Genomic DNA, 18,568 nt, shown 5'->3' with positions numbered 1-18,568 from the left:
GGCTCACCTCGTTGAAGGACGCGAGCAGCCCCGACGTCTTGCTGGAGAGGCCATAGCGCTTCTCGATGGTTGAGATGGAGCTCTTCAGGTAGCTGGAGACCAGGAGTTGGGAGAGCTGCAGCAACCCATGGCAGAACACAAAGAACTGCCAACACAAAAAGAGAGCATCGGTTACTGAGAGCTGCAACGCTGCAACAGAAGCGTTTGTGCGACTCCTGCACTAAGGCATGGTCATGGAACACAAAACAGCCAGCGTGGGCTCGTGAAAGGCAGGTCCTGCTTGGCCAACCTCATCTCCTATGACTGCTTGACCCAGATGATGCAAATCGTATGGGGAAGCAGCTGAGGGAACTGGGATGGTTTAGTCTGGAGAAGAGGAGGCTCGGGGGAGACCTCACTGTCCTCTTGAAAGGAGGTCGTAGTGAGGTGGGGGTCAGCCTCTTCTCCCAGGTGACAGCGATAGGGCAAGAGGACACGGCCTTAAGTTGCACCAGGGGAGGTTCAGGTTGGATATTAGGAGAAATTTCTTCCCCGAAGAGTGGCTGAGCGGTGGCACAGCTGTCCAGGGAGGTGGTGGGGTCACCATCCCTGGAGGTGCTCAGGAGCCGTGGGGATGTGGCACTGAGGAATGTGGTCATTGGGCACGGCGGGGGTGGCTTGGGGATCTCAGAGGTCTTCTCCAGTCCTAATGGCTCTATGGAATATTCTCTCTGCTCCTGCCAGCAGTGGTTTTCTGAAGTTCAATCACCACCATTAAGTAGTTCTCTGCACAAAATGACCGGAGGGTTAATGCTTGTAAGGAGAGCGCAGTTTCTTCAGCAGATAAATGGCTTTGGATCAACAAATCCTTTCACTTGGGCTGCTGCTCGCTTGTGTTGGCCCCGGCCTGAACCCTACAGCAGGAGTTGTGCAACCTTCCCAGACCCAGCCAGCCTGACCTCAGCAGCCACCCCAGTGCTGGCAAGGAGATCCGGGATGGGAATGAGCCCTTCCAAACATGACAGTGAGCAGCTCCTCTAGAGAAGAGAGGGGGGACCTCAGGAAGAGGTCAGGGAGGGGAATTCAGATCTCCATTTTCCCCCATTTTTTGTTTTACTTTTAGCTCTTGCTAAGGCTTGGATGCAAAGGATGTAATCACCTTCTGTTGGAAAATGGGATGGCTCTTCTTCATTTCCAGAAGGAAAACTTGTCAAAGACTGCCAGCATCCCAGAACAAAACCCTGACCCCACCTCCTCCCAGGTTTGGGGTGTATTTGTGATTTGTGAACACATGCCCCAATAAACTCATGCCTGAGGGCCGCATCCATCCTCCAGCTCCTCACATCCCTCCATCATCAAATGAACCATCCCAGGAGGGATGGAGTCTCCCTTCACCCACATCTCTGCACTCAGTAAAGGGAGGGAGGTGATGGCCAGCCTCTTTCCCTACTGCCATGTGGCTCACCACGTCCTTTCCCGGTCTCCAAATGAGTCCAAACCACCTCAGTACCCTATGGAGCACCAGGGTGTGGGTACCACTACCTTCATCCACATGTTGTCATCCTGCACAGCAGGACGCCAGCTAGATAAGACGGGCAGAATAAAGCACAGAAAAGAGAGATGCCTGCAGAGGACTCGACATGGCTTGGTGACAGCTCTGGGAAGGGACCCCAGTGCTTCTGGCTCCACCACCAGCTGGTTATCCGCCAGGAAAAGAGGAGCAGGCTGGTGGCCATCGGATCTGCTGGAGAGACAGGCATCCCTGCTATCCTGCATCTCATCCTGCAGAGATATCCAGGTGTTTACAGACCTCTCGCCCTTCCCCATCCCTTCCCACCTCTCAGAGCACAGGTTGTGATTCCTGGCCCTCAATACCATGCATTCCCATCTCCTCCAGTCCAGCTTGCTGGATATGGGGTTTGGTTCTGTCCCAGTGGTGAGGTCTGTGCTTACAACGGAAGCAGGCTGGGGGCAATCTCTGGTGCCAATGCCATGGCAAAAATAGCCAGCAGTCATCCTGCCAAGTTTCCCAAGCACCCAGAACGAGGGGATTTCACCAAAAATAAGGGGGGAGTTCATGAGAAACAATGGGGTTTAACCAGAAACAAGGGGGTTTCACCAAAAACAAGGGAGTTTCACCAAAAAACAAGGGGTTATGACAAAAACAAGGGGGTTTCAACCCAAACAAGGGGCTTTCACCCAAAGCAAGGAGGGTTCAAAAAGGAAACCAACGATGGAAGTTTCACCAAAAAAAAAAGGGGGTTTCAACCAAAGCAAAAGGAATCTCAACACAAACGGGGGGGTTTCAAAAAACAACAAGAGGGGATTTCACAAAACAAGGGAGTTTCCACCCAAACAAGGGGGTTTCAACCAGAACAGGGGGGTTTCACCAGAAATAAAGGGGGTTCAAACAAAACAAGAGTTTCAGTGAAAAAAGGGGGGATTTCAACCCAAACAAGAGAGTTTCATCAAAAGTAAGAAGGCTTCACCCAAAACAGGGGAGTTTCAATCAAAAAAGGGAGGTTCAATCAAAACTATAGGGTTTCAACCAAAAGAAGGGGGGGTTTACTAAAAATAAGGGTTTATCACCAAAAAATAAGGGTTTTTCATCAAAAATAAGGGTTTTTCACACACACACACACACAAAAAAACCCTAAGGGTTCCAAAAAAACAAGAGGGTTTCCGCCAAAACAAGGGAGTTTCACCCAAAATGGGGATAGTCTCCAGTCCTCAGCTTCCTATTCTAGGGGGAACGTGGCAGCTGGCCCTGAGCAATGCCATATAGACAGCACACTGCAATGCAGAGGATGTGAGCCCCGGAGATCCCTGATCTGCTGGGAATCTGGGGATGAAAACATCTCCCTGGGACTTCCCAGTGATGGAGAGGAATATACACTCATGGGAGAACAAAACCCAGAACTGGAAGGAGGACCCCACGGGGAAAGCAGGAGCCATGGGAGGTCTGCAATGGTGCAACCACTGCAGGAACCACTGGCAGCGAAGCAAAAGGAAGGACACTCAACAGAGCACAGCATCCTGAGATGGAGATATCGATAGCAGAAGGGCTGCTTTGGTCTTTCATTAAACAATTTGACCTCTTTTCTTCAGCACGCGACTCCTATAAAATGACTGTTAGCGATCAAAGGTTGAAAAGCAAGGAGCAAGCAAACACGAAGACCACTGCCCACGCTTTTCCCAACTTATGCAGTCATTTTAAGCCAACAAGTCCTGGGGAAATGAAAAGCATCACAGAAAAGCTCAGTTATTTGCAAAATCTGGAAGAACCTCTGCGCTTCCCATTCCTCCACAGTGGTGAATTTGCTTTTCTTGGGCAGCCAAGTGGGAGGCCTTGCAAATAAAGCTCTGTGAGGCCACGTCTCCTTCTTGTGCTCCTCAGGGAGTCATTGCCCTGACCACAGGGCATTGTTAGGCTGGGGAACATTTCAGTGAACAAATAAACAGAGAGTGGGTAATTGCCGGTGTCCGATTCCCAGTTTGCACCATTGCAGTTGTGCCCCAGCACCATGTCTGCCATGGGGTTCCAATGGGACATCCAACAAGGTCCCATCGGTCCTCTTCTTCCCTCTGGGGCAGAAGGCCATCAGGGCTGGACACGTGAGGATAAAGATGATATCTTATGGTTTTCTCAGCTTGGGCAGGGAGATAGGATGTGGAACAGGGCCTCTGTCTCATCCTTTTGTGCCATTTAGTTATTTTAGACCCTGCCTTGGGACCAGTGGGATAAATCTGCCTGGGTCAGATGGGCATCGCGACAATGAAGTTTGAATCCTCTAGATCTATTGTTTCAGGAGCTCAGAAAGACCCACTGTTTTAATATATATATGAAACTTGGCTGAGAGGCAACCCTCCTGCAGCCTAAAGCCACCCTCAGAAGTGTCCCCGTCAGCCCATGGAACCACAGCTCCTCCTGCGCTGAGCATCTCCCCCAACCACAATGGAGTTTGAATCAAAGAATCATCATTAGGCTCACAGAGCTGGGTTCACAAAATCACAGAATCATCAAGGTTGGAAAAGACCTCCGCGGTCATCAAGTCCAACCCCAACCCATCCCCACCGGGCCCACTCATAGAGTCGTTGGGTTATTAGGGTCGGAGAAGATTACTGAGATCATCAAGTCCAACTGCCAACCCTTCAGTTGGGGAGAAGACCACTGGGATATGAGGTGGGTCTGCAAGCATGAGCCCCTGGTGCCTGACAGCTGGACACACTTCCCAGAAGAAACCCCAAAAGCAGCTGCTTGGCATCTCCTCCCCATTAAGGGCCAAGCCACTCTCACATCCCCTCCCTTATAAATTGGCAGTGTGCTAACGACTCGGAAACTCCAAATGAGCGCTTGCGTAGGCTGAAGAGGAAGGAAGGGAGAGGCTTTTTAATGCAGTTTTTATAAACATTTGATGCCTCCCAGATGACTTCTCTGCAGGAAACACCTTGGAGGAGGCAGGACCTGAAGGTAAACACTCTCCTGGAAGCCCAGGGAGAGGCGGAGCAAGATGAGATCCCATCAGGGACCTGAGCCACCACCACGTCCAGCGTTGGGTCTGCAGGGATGGTCAGATTGCATCTAGGACATCTGCCCAAAGCAAAACCCCCTCTGCTAGGGGGTTGGAACTAGGTGACGGGGGGTTGGGGGGGGGGCTGGATGATTTTTATGCTCCCTTCCAATCTAAGCCATTCCAGGATTTCTGCATCTCAAGGAGTTCTTCTCCTGGTCTGTACTCATATCCAGGATTGCCCCTACCCAACACCTACGCTTGGCTTTGTTGAACCCCTCTGAGTTCTTGGGTGCCCACTTTTCAAGCATGCCCAGGTCTCTCTGGATGGCATCCTCCTTCTTTGTGTCAACTGCACAGCTCAGTGAGGGTGTTCTTGATCCCACCATCGCTGTCACTGGTAGATGTTGAAGAGCACTGTTCCCAGAACAGACCCCTGGGGGACACTATTTGTCACTGCCCCACCCAGACATGGAGCCATTGACCACCACTTTCTCACCACCACTGTGGCCATGCAACCAATTCCTTCTCCACAGAACAGTTGACTCTTCAAACCCGTATCTCTCCAACTCAGCGACAACGGTGTGGTGCAGGACTATGCCAAAGGCCTTGCACAAGTCCAGGTAGGCAACACCAGTTGCCCTCCCTTTGTCTACCAATGCCATCCCTCCGTCATAGAAGACCACCAGATGGATCAGGCACCAGATTGTCCTGCGTCCCACAGGAGGAACAGGGAGCAAAATTCTCAGCAGTGCTTCTCAGCTATCGTGGGCTCTTGGAGAAACTCGGTGTTTTTTCCTTATGTTTCTGAAAGACACCACAGGAACTCTGCAGTTTCTTCTCTCCGAAGCCTTGCATCGTGTTGGCACAGTATGAGTGCTCCTACTCTGCACTCATAGGGGAATACAGAAATGCAGCCAACTCTAGGCAGGAAGCAAAATGTGGAACTGGGGGTTGATCACCAGTAACTTCCCTTTGAGTGGTTTGGGAATAAAAAGAAGACTCTTACAAAGCTTCCATTATGTTTTCCAGTTCAATTGCAACCCGTTGCATGGAACTGGGTGTAAGGCTCCAGCACTGATCTGAATGACTGGTAACAGAGGTGTGGGGCAAGGACAGCTCCGGTTTGCCTTTCAAGCAGAGCACAGAGCAGAAGACATCAAGGGCTGAATCCAGGGTCAGGTGCACCCTGGAAAGATGGGCAGTCATGCATTCAGGTCTTTGCCAGGGTGTTGGACTTCAGTGGAAGCATCAGCAGGCCTGACTTTATCTATTCTGGCATTCTCTATCCTGACATCATCTATGTTGACATTATCTATCTTGACATTATCTGTTCCAGTGTTATCAGTCCAGCAGTTACGTATAGCACTGCAGGAATTACTGTCAGATATCTTTTGGAGTTCATGGCTCATCAGCCCATGGAACACTCCCCAGGAGGACAGCTTGAGTTATGCCTCTCCACCCCCTTTGGACACACAGCAATTGGTTTTCACACCCCCATCTATGAGTACTGATAAAAATTGCAACCCTCAGCCACTTCCAATGCACCAACTGCACTGTGCAATTGTTTTGTGTTTCTGGAAGCACTGGGCTTGGAGTTATCTCCTATAAGGAAGTCGTCTACTCATTTAGAAACTGCACAGGGTGACAGAACTTCTTGAAAATCAAAAATAAAAATAAAAATAAAAGAAGGTTTGGAGGAAACATCGTGTGCTGAGTACGGTTGTTTACTTGGAGATAGCAAGCCCAGCTGTGCCATACGGGTGAGAAGAAGCCCTTTGACCATTCAGAGTGGAACACAGAACTGGAAGAGGCATTGCTCTCCTTGGTCATGCCTGGCCGTGGCTTTGGTGAGGTTGGTTCTGCAACCACGAAGGATCAGTCAGAGTTTGTGACGCACTGGAACAGGTTGCCCAAGGAGGCTGTGGATGCCCCATCCCTGCAGGCATTCAAGGCAGGCTGGATGTGGCTCTGGGCAGCCTGGGCTGCTGGTTGGCGACCCTGCACATAGCAGGGGGTTGGAACTGGATGAGCAAAAGGATGAGGGTCCTTTTCAACCCAGGCTATTCCATCATTCTATGATTCTATGATTCTTCCTTGCTCATCTTTCCAAGCAGAAATCCAGCTGTATGGTATCTATGAGGAACACGGGTACCCCCTCCCCCCATTTCCACCCAAATCCCTCACTTGTAGCCCTTCTTGGGGTGGGCTCCCAACACCTCCTGGTTTAATTCCAGCACATGCCACCAGTTTGAGAGCTGCCTATGTCCAACCTGCAGCTCCCCAAGAGCCTCCTGAGCACCTGCCCTCGTGGACGTCTCACTCAGCAAAGTGGATGTTGGTTCTCCCCAAAGATCCATGCTGACTTTGCACCCCAGCGGCTTTCATCGCTGGAGTTTCCAACCACTTTAAAATATCTTTGTAAGGAAAAATCAATGGGGTTTTATATTTAAAGATGTTCGTGCTGGAATGTGAAAAAGTTAGAACTGCAGGGAATGGAAAGAGGGTGGGGGAGAAAGCTCAGGTCCTGTGCCCCCAGCCCATGCATTTCTGGTGACCCGCTGCCTATGTGACTCTGAGATCATTTTGTGACCTGCAGGGGATGAGAGGGTTAAATTCACCCACCTTTGTAAAATAAAATACCCCCACAAACCTAAACAAATATTCCTCACTAAAATGGCAGAGAAATCTTGTGCCTTACCCCCTACTGGGATCTTTTTCCCTACAGCCTGGTGAGGCTCTGACACTGACTTCCAGCTACACTGCTGGTAGCATTAAATTGTCTTTAACTGGGGACATATGGTGGCCCTGAGTCCAACAGGACATTGCATTTCCATAGGACTTTGAAGAAGTCTATATGGCCTTTGAAGACGGTCTATATGTCCATCCTCACCAACTCACCACCAACTCCAGTAGGTCAATGGAAGCGCCTCCCATCCTGTCCTCCATTTATTCACCCAAGAGCCCCAGCACTGGTCCTCTCCCTTTCTTTAAAAGATAATACTGGGATAGATAGTGTCACCATAGATAACATCCACTTCTCTTTGTTTAAAGAGCGTCTTGAAAGCTGATCCTCACGAGCTCAATGACACGCTCCATTGAGCAGATAAATCACCGCCCAGCTGCTGCTTGGCTTTGGTTGTTTGCCTCCTCGGGCACGCGAGCAAAAAGCACGAAACCTCCAAACTTTGCAGAACAAAAGATGGAGTATGAGCCGACGCCTGCTGAGCACTCGATTTCTTCCTGCAAGGCAGCAGTTGGAGCTGATTTGCAATGTTTTCTGCCCAATTTGCAGATGTTTCTTAGTGTTTATGCCTTTTTTTCCTTCTGAACATCGCTGAAGGCACTGTGCATTGCCTTCTCCAATAGAACCTTCACCAGTGGTTCCTTCTGTCCCCCACATTTCTTCCCAGCTCTGAGAAGGAACCTTCCACCTGGCTTTCCCATGGCTCAGCACTACAGGTGCTCCGGGAGAGAGCGAACCACTCACAGACATTGACTTCTGGAGATCCTCAAAGAGGTTTGACATGACCCATGTGGCTGCCTGCACTGTGCCCAGGTGAGCTCCAGGGGGAGATGTGCAGGAACCATCCCCTTGTGTGCCCCGGAACACGGGACGGCCCAAATACCCAATAGCAAAACACAGAGCTGGCTGAATCCACATGGGGGCCAATGAAGGGCGTGTGGCCTGAGTCATTGCTTGGGAATAAATGCACACAGCAGCAGGGTTTACGCCAGCTAGATGCCTACATTTCTGTAGGAATAAGCAGCAATCCTATTAATGCCTTCTGCAGGAAGCTAAGCTTCTCGAGGCCAGCAAAACCAAAGGGGTTACAGAAAGCAGGAGGCATTTACCTTGATACTGAGAAATGGGTTCCTGCAGAATGCTTTCCGGGACCGATCCGGGCAGCTGCTCTTTGTAGCAGTACTTGTCATTCTGTCAGGTCTGCTTTGTCCTCCTGCCAAAATAAATCATGTGGCACAAAGCTCAGTGCTCCGTCGGAATCTGCCTTGCTCAGCATAGCAAAGTCCTGTCATGCTTTGCAAACGCCCACGGAACCAGCACATGGTCATCATATTAATGATTCTCAGTTTTCCTTTCTTTTAGCTTTTCCTTTCTGCAAAAAAAAAAAAAAAAAAAAGAAGCAGCACACAAAACACAAGCACATTCATCCCCAGGGTGCACGAGAGGTTCAGAATTATCAATTATGATCAAAGTACCAACTGCTTGAGGAAGGAGAGGTGGGGCCTGGATTCTGGCATTCCTGAATCCCAGTCATAGAATGACTGAATTGTATGAATTTAGAATTATAGAAGCACAGAATGGTTGGGTTGGAAGGGACCTTAAGGATCATAGAACCATAGAACGAGTCATGTTGGGTTGGGTTGGCTTGGAAGGGTTGGGTTGGAAGGGTCCTTAAGAATCATAGAACCATAGAACATATTGGGTTGGGTTGAGTTGGGTTGGAAGGATTGGGTTGGAAGGGTCCTTAAGAATCGTAAAACCACAGAATGCGTTGGGTTGAGTTGGGTTGAAAGGTTTGGGTTGGAAGGGTTCTTAAACATCATAGGAGCATAGAATATGTTGGGTTGGAAGGGACATCAAAGACCATAAAACCCTGGAATGGTTGGGTTGGAATGGACCTTAAATATCAAAGAACCATAGAATGAGTTGGGTAAGGCTGGTTTAGGTTGGGTTGGAAGGGACTATGAAGACCATAGAGCCATGGAATGGGTTGGGTTGGAAAAGTTCCCTAAGACCATCTAGTCCCACCATCAACCTATCACCATCATGCCCACTCCTACAGCCACAGATGCATCAGGGCCAGAAAAGACCTTGAAGATCCCCAAGTCCAACCCCAACTCATCGCACCATGTCCACTACCCATGTCCCTCAGTGCCACATCTACCCCCTGTGCCTGGACCAAATTCCAAGATATAGAATTATTCCAGCCTCAAGTCACACCAGGGAGGTCTGGATTGGATCTCAGGAAGAATTTCCTCATGGAGAGGGTGGTCTGGGGCTGCCCAGGGCAGTGGTGGAGGCCCCATCCCTGGAGGGTTTAGGGGACGTGTGAATATGGCATTAGGGGACAAGGCTTGGTGATGGGGCTGCACCTCACCTGGAAGCATCGCCTGCTTCCTGGCTTCACAACCATCTCAACCGAACTGCACAAAGGAATAGAAATCCATGGGAACTCCTTCCTACACCTCTGACCTCCCTCCCTCCGCCTGGCTCCATCCTCCCCCGTCTCCGCAGTGAGCGATGGGTTTGGGTTTTTAGCAGGGTTGGGTATTCAGTGCCCACACTTCCTGAGCAGGAAGTTCCTGCATTGTTTGCAAGCATGCTAAACCCATTAGGCTGCGGCTAATTGATCAGCACACCCCAATAGGTGTTCCCATTTTGGTGCCTGCAGACTCCACAGCAAATGTGGCAAAGGGCTTTGCCTTATTTTTTTTTTTTTTTTTTTTTTGGTATAGTTTTATTTCCTCCAAGATGAGAAGCGAAGGAGCGGGTATGGTAACCTCCAACAAATTAACAAACACGTGGGTTGAAGTAAATTCGGGAAGGAGATGGCTTAATTGTGGTGTTTATCAGCCCTTAAGTGCATTGCATGGGAGAAGTAAATCCCAGGCTGCTCGCTTACCGGCTCCTTGGCTTCCTCTGCAAAAAGCAATCGCTGCCCTCAGCCCCTTTTGCAGAGACAAGATATCGCTACGACGGGATCGATAGAGTAAATTTGATCATAAATTAAAGCTTCCACCAAAAGCTCCCCCTGAACCTCTGGAGAGCACGAGCAGCACAGGAGAAGAAGCATCCGCCTGGCTGCAGAGCGCAGCGTCCCGTATTGCCCTTCTGATGAATTATTGACAGCCATAAAGCTGGCTGCTGGAGCCACAGCACCGAAGGGGCACTCTGATGGAGCTGCAAAGAGCAAATCCTGAGGTCTGGAGGAGCAATTGGGTGGACGCATGGCCAAGCCTGGCTCCATCCCACCATGAACGCCTCCTGCCAGATGTCTTGTGGGCATTGCTGTGTTCTCTCCTGAGACCCCAAACACTGTGGGGTTACAGAGAGAAATCTACTGCGTTTAGATGGCTGCTCACCCACAGATAACCTTTGAGAATAAAAGAACAACAGAAGCAGCACTTTGATCCGGCACTGAGGGCAATGAGCAGTTCAAAGTGTAAGACTTCATTAACGATCCTGCCTTGCAAAGGTCCTGCACGGGGATGGCAAACACTGTGTGTGTTGCAAGCACTGCCGCCAAAGCAAACAGCCCCGGGTCTGCCCGTGGCGCTGGCAGATGCTGTGCATGCAGAGCTGTTTACAAACACGTGACCTCAATCAATGACCCGGGAGCAATTCGGTTCTGTTTGCACAACCCGACACGTTTTTGCAGTGAGCTGCACGAGTGCTGCTGGCGGTGCTGCCAGAGAGAGCAGTGCTGCAGCTGCTCCTGTGCTGCCACGTGCATTCCCACCCCCAACGCACCCCAGAGCTGCTGCACCCCAGCAAGGTGTTTCCTGCACCCGATGCTGCTCTGTTGGAGCTCAGTGTTTCACCTTTCCTCCCCCATCCCCCAGATGACAGGAGCATGCAGTGCATTTGCTTAGGGAGGGAAAGGGCAGGTCTGAGTCTGCACATCCTCCAGATGACACTGCTCCAGCTGCAAGCCAAGGACTTATCTTATTTTCTCCAAACCGACAGCCTGGGTCGCTGCATCCTTTGTTAGGGCAGAGCCTGGGGATGCTGGGGACGGGGGTGTGCAATGCTGAGCCTGGATGTGCCACTTCCACACCATAAGATATTGCCATTCCTGACCACCCTGCTCCCCAACACCACCCCTGTGGACATAACCCCATTGCAAAGTCTTTACTAAACAGCACAACTCCTCTCATCTGAACAAGGGGGGAAAGCACACGTTGGGCTCAGCTTTGGAGAATAGCAGTGAATGCAATACTGCAAAGCAAATCCCCGCAGGGAGACCTCACGCCAACAAATACTCCATTTATCCAACTCCTTTCTGTGGGATTTCCCAGTAATTTGCGCTCTGCGGTGGTAAAGTGGGAGCAGTGTCTGTGTGTGGTGATGAGCCCCTGTGTTAATTGGGAAGCTGGTTTGGGAAGTGGCTGAGAAGATGCTCTGTAGTACAGCAGAAGGAACAGAATCATAGAATTGTAGAGTCATTGCAGTTGGAAAAGGCCCCCAAGACCATCAGGTCCAACGGTCAGCCCATTTCCATCATGCACCAGTCATAGAATCATGGGATCACGGAACTGTGACCTTCAAGATTCCCAAACCCAACCCCAACCCACCCCACTGTGCCCCCTGACCGCTCAGTGCCACATCTCCACGCTTCTGGAACTCTTCAGGGATGCGACTCCATCACCCCCTGGGCAGCCCATGCCACTGCCAATGGATGCTGTATACACACAATTCCCCCACTGGAACAAGATCGAGAGAGGGAACAGATGTATGACTGTGCCCCAAAGCTGCTTCCATCCTGCACCACTGGGCAAAAAGAATGGGAGCAGCCCAGCTCAGTCACCCTTTGAAATGGGAGCTGTCAGGGAAGTGACACAGCAGAGGGCAAAAAAGAAAGTGAAAATGGGATCAGCCCAGCTCAGCAACACGTCAAACCGGGATGACACATGGCATGGTACCCACAAGCAAAGGAAAAGGAAATTTGCTACTGGGAAGTGCAAAAATTCAGAAGAAGAAAGAGAAAACTGGTGTTGAAACCTATGGGATGTGACAGTGGGTGGTGAGGGAACCCCTCCAATCCCAGCTCCTCTGCCCCGGGATTGGGCTTATTGCACAGGAGGGAGAACGGAGACAGAGCGCAGAGCAGTGTTGGAGACGTCCCATTGGAATGCTTTATCCCACAGCAGTCCTGAAGTCCACACTGCAGCATGTAACCCTCCATCCCACCCCAACATCTGGGAGATCTGTCCATCCATTCACCTCCACTGTGGACGCTGAACCATGTTTGCAGTCAGCAAAGACAAATATTTGCAGCAGCAAATCAGTAAACGAGGTTATTCAACGTGCTGCCTAAAACCTTACGGGGAACAACTCAACGTGCGGAGCCACAGACCTGTGTGGATGATCCCTTGCGTGTCCTTGAGCTGAGCTGCACTCCTGCTTGTAAAACTGCCAGCACAACAATTGCAGAGTTCACACAGTTGCAAGGGCAGGAGCTGCAGGGAGGCTGAGCACGGCGTTGCTTTGCACAGAGCAGGATGCGTCCTGAGACGCAAAGCAGCAAGAGCATGGGGGCAGTGGGGGGCTGCAGTGGTCCTGACCCAATCCTGATGTGTTCTAACCCAAACCTGGTGGGTTCTGACCCAACTCCAACGGGTCCTAACTCAACATGATGGGTCCTGACCCAACCCTGGTGGATCCTGACCCAAAGCTGATGTGTCATGACCCAACTTGATGGATTCTTACCCAACCTGATGGGTTCTGACCAAATCTGACGGGTCCTGACCCAATCTGATCAATTCTGACCGCACTCTGATGGGTCCTGACCCAAGCCTGATGGCTGCAGAGCCTTTGGAAGCGATCCCTGCGAGGGATGGCTGTGACTGCTCAATTCCCAGCCGCACTGCTGATGTCTTTTCTGAGACAGGAGACCTCATCTCTCCCTGCTCCTTCTGCGGCCTCTGCATTTCCGTCCCTTTGCTCTCCAGTGCCTTCTCCTCTTGTGGGACAGTTTACCTTGTAGCTCCACCTCCCCTGCTCCTGAGGATGGTGGTGGTAATAACCACAACCTCGAAGGTCACATCAGAACAGTCCCTGTGCTGAACAGACACGATGGAGTGGCATCCATCCTCAGAAATCGGCCCTCCATACGGTCCCATTTTCCATGGATGAGTTCGCAGAGCATCACAGCTCTTCGGGGGACTGCAGTAAGAGCTGCTCAGGGTTAAGCAATGCCAAAGGGATGGATGAGAGGGAAGGTGTGAGGAAATGCTGCTACAAAGAACAGGGAACTGAAAGAGGAGCTGAGGAGAAGTGCAAAATGTCCCCAGCCAGAAAAAAAAGAGATGCTGAGTGGAGCTGATTATAAATACCAGGAGGAAACACAGCGGATACGAAAGATGGTGACGCTAAGGGGCAATGGTGGGACAAGGAGCCAGGGAGGCTGATGGCCAAGCACAGCCACAGTCCGGTGCAGCAAGGGGTGCTGGAGCCAGATTGAGGGAAAAAACAAGTATTTTGGGCACAGCCTTTTAACCAAAGCTGGCAGTATTGCTGGTGCTAGATCATGCAGCGTCAGTGGTGGGCTTTGCAATGAGCCCTAAGGAGCCTGGCCTGTGATCTTTGACCCACAGATTAGAATCACAGAATCATTAAGGCTGGAAAAGACCTCCAAGATCCCCAAGTCCAACCCCAACCCGTCACTACCATGCCCACTCCTACAATCATAGACTCTTTAAGGTTGGAAAAGACCTCGGAGATCCTCATGTCCAACACCACCCCATCCCCACTGTGCCCACTGACCCCACAGGGGGAGGTTTGGATTGGATCTCAGGAAGGATTTCATCATGGAGAGGGCAGCCAAGCATTGGATGAGCTGCCTGGGGAGGTGATGGAGCGCCCATCCCTGGAGGATTTGAGAGATCATAGAATGGCCTGGGTTGAAAAGGACCACAATGCTCATCCAGTTCCAACCCCCTGCTATGTGCAGGGTCACCAACCAGCAGACCAGGCTGCCCAGAGCCACATCCAGCCTGGCCTTGGATGCCTCCAGGGATGTGTGGATGTGGCACTGGGGGACAAGGCTTGGTGGCTGGCTGATGGTTGGATATGCTCACCTTGAAGGCCTTTTCCAACCTGGAACCACATCCCCGTCTGGCTTCTTCCAGTGCTCACCAAGTTTTCAACCCAAACCCATCTCCGCCATGGGTCATTCGTGGCTGCGAACCACGAATGAAGGTTTGGGAGCACCTCCTGCAGCACTCAGACGGATCAGCAAAGCCCAGTGAAGGAGGAGATGCCGGAGCTCCAGCAGCTGGATCCACATCTGGAGCCGCATCCCAAAGCAATCCCATCCTGATTTCTCCTGGAGGACTGCAGCATTCCGAGCAGGTTTCAAGCCTGCAATTCCCTGCGCTGCTCTGCAGCATCCTAACACTGCTGTCTCCTTTTCTTTCTAAAAAAAAAAACCTAACATTTTGAGGTCCTGAGATGGGTCATGAGCCTCCCCAGCCACGTCCTCAAGCTGACATTTAGCAGTCAGGCACCAACCATGGTGCACACGGAAGGTGGAGGGGTGGGAGGAAACAGCGATCTGGAGAGCAAGGACAGCAGGTCGTACCCCAACCACATCACACCAAGTTGGGGTGGCTGCATTTTTGGGCTGGCAAAGCAGATGGGAGCCACAAGCAGGCTCAACCCGTTGGCACAGAGGGGGAAAAAATGCCCCTTCTGACGCTTTTCGCCTCTGCGATGTCTGCCATCCGAGCGCCAGAGATCGGCGCGGGGCAGAGAGCGAGAAGACTGCAGTCATGAAATTTCTGCAGACATCTGATAATATTAAAATAAAAGCCTGTTGGAACAAATCAATACAGCTCGTCCTGGTGGTGAGAAATCATCTCCTGATGGGAGCTCAGATAACGGATGCTCCATCACCTGCCGGAGAGGCACCGAGGGATGCTGCAGGGGCTCATCACGCACAGCTGAGGGATGCCACGTAGATGTGGATGCTGAAAGGCTCCTGGAGAAGCTCAGCTCTGCCCTGCTTGCATTGCTGGGCCACCTTCCTGCTGCCTGCTGCTCACACCCAGCCCCGAGCAGCTCTCCTGGGGCTGAATTGCTGTCGTTTCCCATTGCACTGTGGACCTGGAGCACTGAGAGCAGCAGTGCACGGCCAGGCTTGGGCGCAAAGCTGTGGGACCTGAGAGCATCCTGGTCTACATATCCCACCCCACACACCTCACCCACTTCCCAGCTCCATGGAACCCCAGAGGGGGCCACCAAACCAACCCGCAGTGCCCCCATCCAAACTTCCAGCCTGGGGACTTCCATGCCTCGGGTTGTGTCACTGTGTCACCCAACACGGAGACCCCTGGCACACTGATCCACCGCAGGAAATGGGGAGGAGTGGGGTTTCATTTGGGATTCGACGGCTGGAGGAAAGCCCACAGTGCTGCTGCAAATGGAGGTGTGCAGCTGAAAGCTGCCCCAGCCGTACCCAGGTGGGAAAGGAGCAAGGAGGGATGTGCCCTTGCAGCACCCGTGCACCATGCAGAGAGTACCACGTGCCTCTTGAGCAAAGATAAACTCAATAAAACGCAGCAATAAGAGGTTGAATAGCTCCTATAGATGGGCAGAGAGAAGGGTGTGAGCCACCCAGGACAATGCTGTCCCTGGGATGGGACGCTGCTCCTCTGGGTGTCCCCATGCCCACCAGGAAGCTGCAGCAGGGCACTGGCAGAGGAGCCCTCACAGAGCCTTCCACCAGCATTATCTGCTCTAGTTTGCAGTTCTGGCTTGCTCCAGTGCTTTGCAGGGGTGGATACATCACTTTCACCATTTGCACGCCCAAGGAAATGCGTTCTTCACCCCAGAGCAGTTCAACAGAGCCAAACCCAGCAGGGACCCAACGCCACCCACCCTACAGTCTGCAGGCAGAGCACCAAAGGCTCCCCACGACCAGCAGCAATGCAGGCGCTCTCTGCAACCACCACACCGTTGCATCCATGCAGAGCTGCCCCCATCGCGTCACATTGCCCCCCACCTCCCCACTCCTGAGCACAAATACCATCAGCAACCGTTGCACGTTGGTGCACGGCACTGGAGCTGAGGGCTTCTTCCCTCCAGCAAAAGCGTGGGGTCCCCACGTGCCACCACCCCACAGGGGGCCGTCATCCCCAAAGCCACCGAGATGTGGGGTGAGGGGAGGCATTCCCATAAGCAAAGGAGCAAAACTGGGATTGGAAGGAGCCCGGCAGCCTCGAGTGCAGGAAACCTTGCTGCAAGAAGCGGAGCTGCTTTGCTGGAAAGAACGGAGTGAAATAAGCAAGCAGAGAGGAGAGAAAGCGACAAGGAGAGAAAGCCCCCTGCAGAACAGGACCCTCAGCAATCACTGCCTTTTGTTTCCATTTGATTTCAGCTTTTTCTGGCTGCTGGAAATACCCAGCCCTGGAACCAAGCAGCGCAAAAAAAAAAAGGCAGCGAGCAAAGCAGTGTGAGACACTCACAGTTGTAGAATTCACCCCGTCCCGGGAGCAACTTTCCCTTTGGCAGATCCTCCGGGGCCATTCAGTGCTTTTACTTTCCCAGCCCAGAGGTGGGGCTTCAGCTCAGTGCAGTGTTAACCCCAACTTTTGCAATCGTCTCTTTTGATGGGAGTTTATTTCCCTTCCTGAGCTGCAATCCAAAAAAACAAAAACCAAAAACAAAAACCCAAACAAACCCCAAACATCACAGTGCTGCCCCCTGCGTTGTGCTGATGGGGGGCTTTGCAAGCCCTGTGCGTGGTCCTGGTGCACGCTGGGCTTTGCTTTTTGCCCTTTCTCCACTGCCCTTTGCACAGTGTTCCGTCCCTCGTAGCACTTCTGCTGGAACATTTTTCTGTGTCTGACAATGCAAAGGGGTTTTTCCCTTTTGGGTCCCATTGGGCCATGGGGTGGGGATGGTGGTAGGAGGGCATTGGGGATCTCTCCTCCTTGCTTAAATCTGGAGAATGGCTCAGCTGGACGATGGATGCTGAATGATTTACTGCTTTGCTTGATGACCCAGAGAGGTGACCCTGTTGGGATTGCATGCCATAAAACACCGCCAGTGGGTGTTGTGCACTCTCATCCTGAAGGCAGTTTTGCGAGTGCACCTCTCGGCCTTCCTAAAAGTCATCTGTGTGCAGCTGCAGCTGGGATTGCTGCGCTGGTGTGCTCCAAGAAAAGTCCTTTTTCAGCCCCTTCCTGGGCTCTCAGCAGCATCAGAGCCCTGCAGGATGCAGACATCCCTTTTCCTGCTGCTGCTCAGCCAAAATAGGGAACCCGTTCTCTTCCCATCCCCAAAACGAAGGGATGGAAACCCCGAAGGGGATGCTTCCCATAGCAGAGGTGCAGCCCAGCTTTCCTCCTGGGATCCGATCAGCCACGGGCAATGGGGAGCAATGGACGCTGGACGTCCCCAAAGCAGGCGGTATCTGCTGTCCGTGCACGAGCTCATTAAGCAGTAATTAAACACTCAGTAGGGGATGGCCAAATCTTTGCCCAAGCGACAATGGCCCTTTGCCATCCTCTGGGCAGGGCTGCACCGTGCAGATAATGCACTGCAGAGGAAATGAGCTCCATCTGCTCCCGCAGGCTCGGAGCCCCCCAGGACCCACACAGAGTGATGGTTTGGGGGCTCAGTTTGGGTCTTTGGGGCCCACAGGGGAGACAACGGCCCAGCAAAGCAACGAAATGCGTCCAAATCTACAGGGAGTCCTCGAGCCCATCGGTCAGCCCCATCATGCACGAAGGAAGAGCACCATCTATTGGCTCCTCTTCCCCATCCCTCACTGCAGCTGCTTGGATCGCGCATTGCGCCGCCACTGCAACGCCCGCATGGGATGCAAGGAGGCATCAGCATCTGCGGCACAGATGTTGACCCAAACCCCGTCCATTGGAGGCAAAGACCAAGGAGACCCTTTCCTGCCCCTCGAGAAAGGGTCTTTCCTTCCTGTCCTAAAGAAAGAGGAATCTCAGAGCTGTGCGGTGCAGTGGAAGAGTCCTCATTCCCAACCAATTAAACCCATCCTCGCATTCTCCTCTTGCAGCAGAGGGAAATTTCCAAGCGTGTGTTGGGCTGGAACAGGGATTCTTATGAATGAGTGGTGCTATAGAGAACAAACTGTGACAGAGCGGTTTCAACACCCGCAGCAACAGCAGGGAAAGGGCACGGAGGAACCTGCGAAAGGAAAGGAGGAGGAAAGCCAAAGAAAGGGGAAAAAGTGCAATTTCTGTCTTTCTGCTCTTGGGAAACGTCCCCAGGGCGTAACCTCTGCCTGTGTCTGTGTGGGGAAGTCTTTCAAAAGAGGAGAAATGCTTTGGTGAATAATGCAGGAGTGACCCAGCTG

General features: G+C 51.9%; 1 protein-coding gene across 2 annotated transcripts in view; it reads right to left on the bottom strand.

Moving 5' to 3' along the window:
- The window catches only part of SLCO2B1 (solute carrier organic anion transporter family member 2B1), a 40,189-nt gene extending 23,442 nt beyond the window's left edge, over window positions 1-16,747 (bottom strand). The window contains exons 1-4 of one of the 2 annotated variants that reach the window (XM_040659129.2): window positions 16,704-16,747; window positions 12,593-12,648; window positions 8,346-8,449; window positions 8-145 (exon numbers count right to left, since the gene is read on the bottom strand). In XM_040659129.2, the coding sequence (XP_040515063.1) occupies window positions 8-145; window positions 8,346-8,426 (219 nt within the window). In that variant the 5' untranslated portion in view covers window positions 8,427-8,449; window positions 12,593-12,648; window positions 16,704-16,747. The remainder of the gene's footprint in view (window positions 1-7; window positions 146-8,345; window positions 8,450-12,592; window positions 12,649-16,703) is intronic. The other variant, XM_417242.8, reaches the window with a different exon arrangement.
- Between the last annotated feature and the right edge of the window lie 1,821 nt (window positions 16,748-18,568).

This window comes from Gallus gallus, chromosome 1 (genome assembly GCF_016699485.2).
Source record: "Gallus gallus isolate bGalGal1 chromosome 1, bGalGal1.mat.broiler.GRCg7b, whole genome shotgun sequence".
NCBI lineage: Eukaryota > Metazoa > Chordata > Aves > Galliformes > Phasianidae > Gallus > Gallus gallus.
Note: the sequence above shows the minus strand (reverse complement) of the source record. Positions and strands in the feature narration are given on the sequence as shown.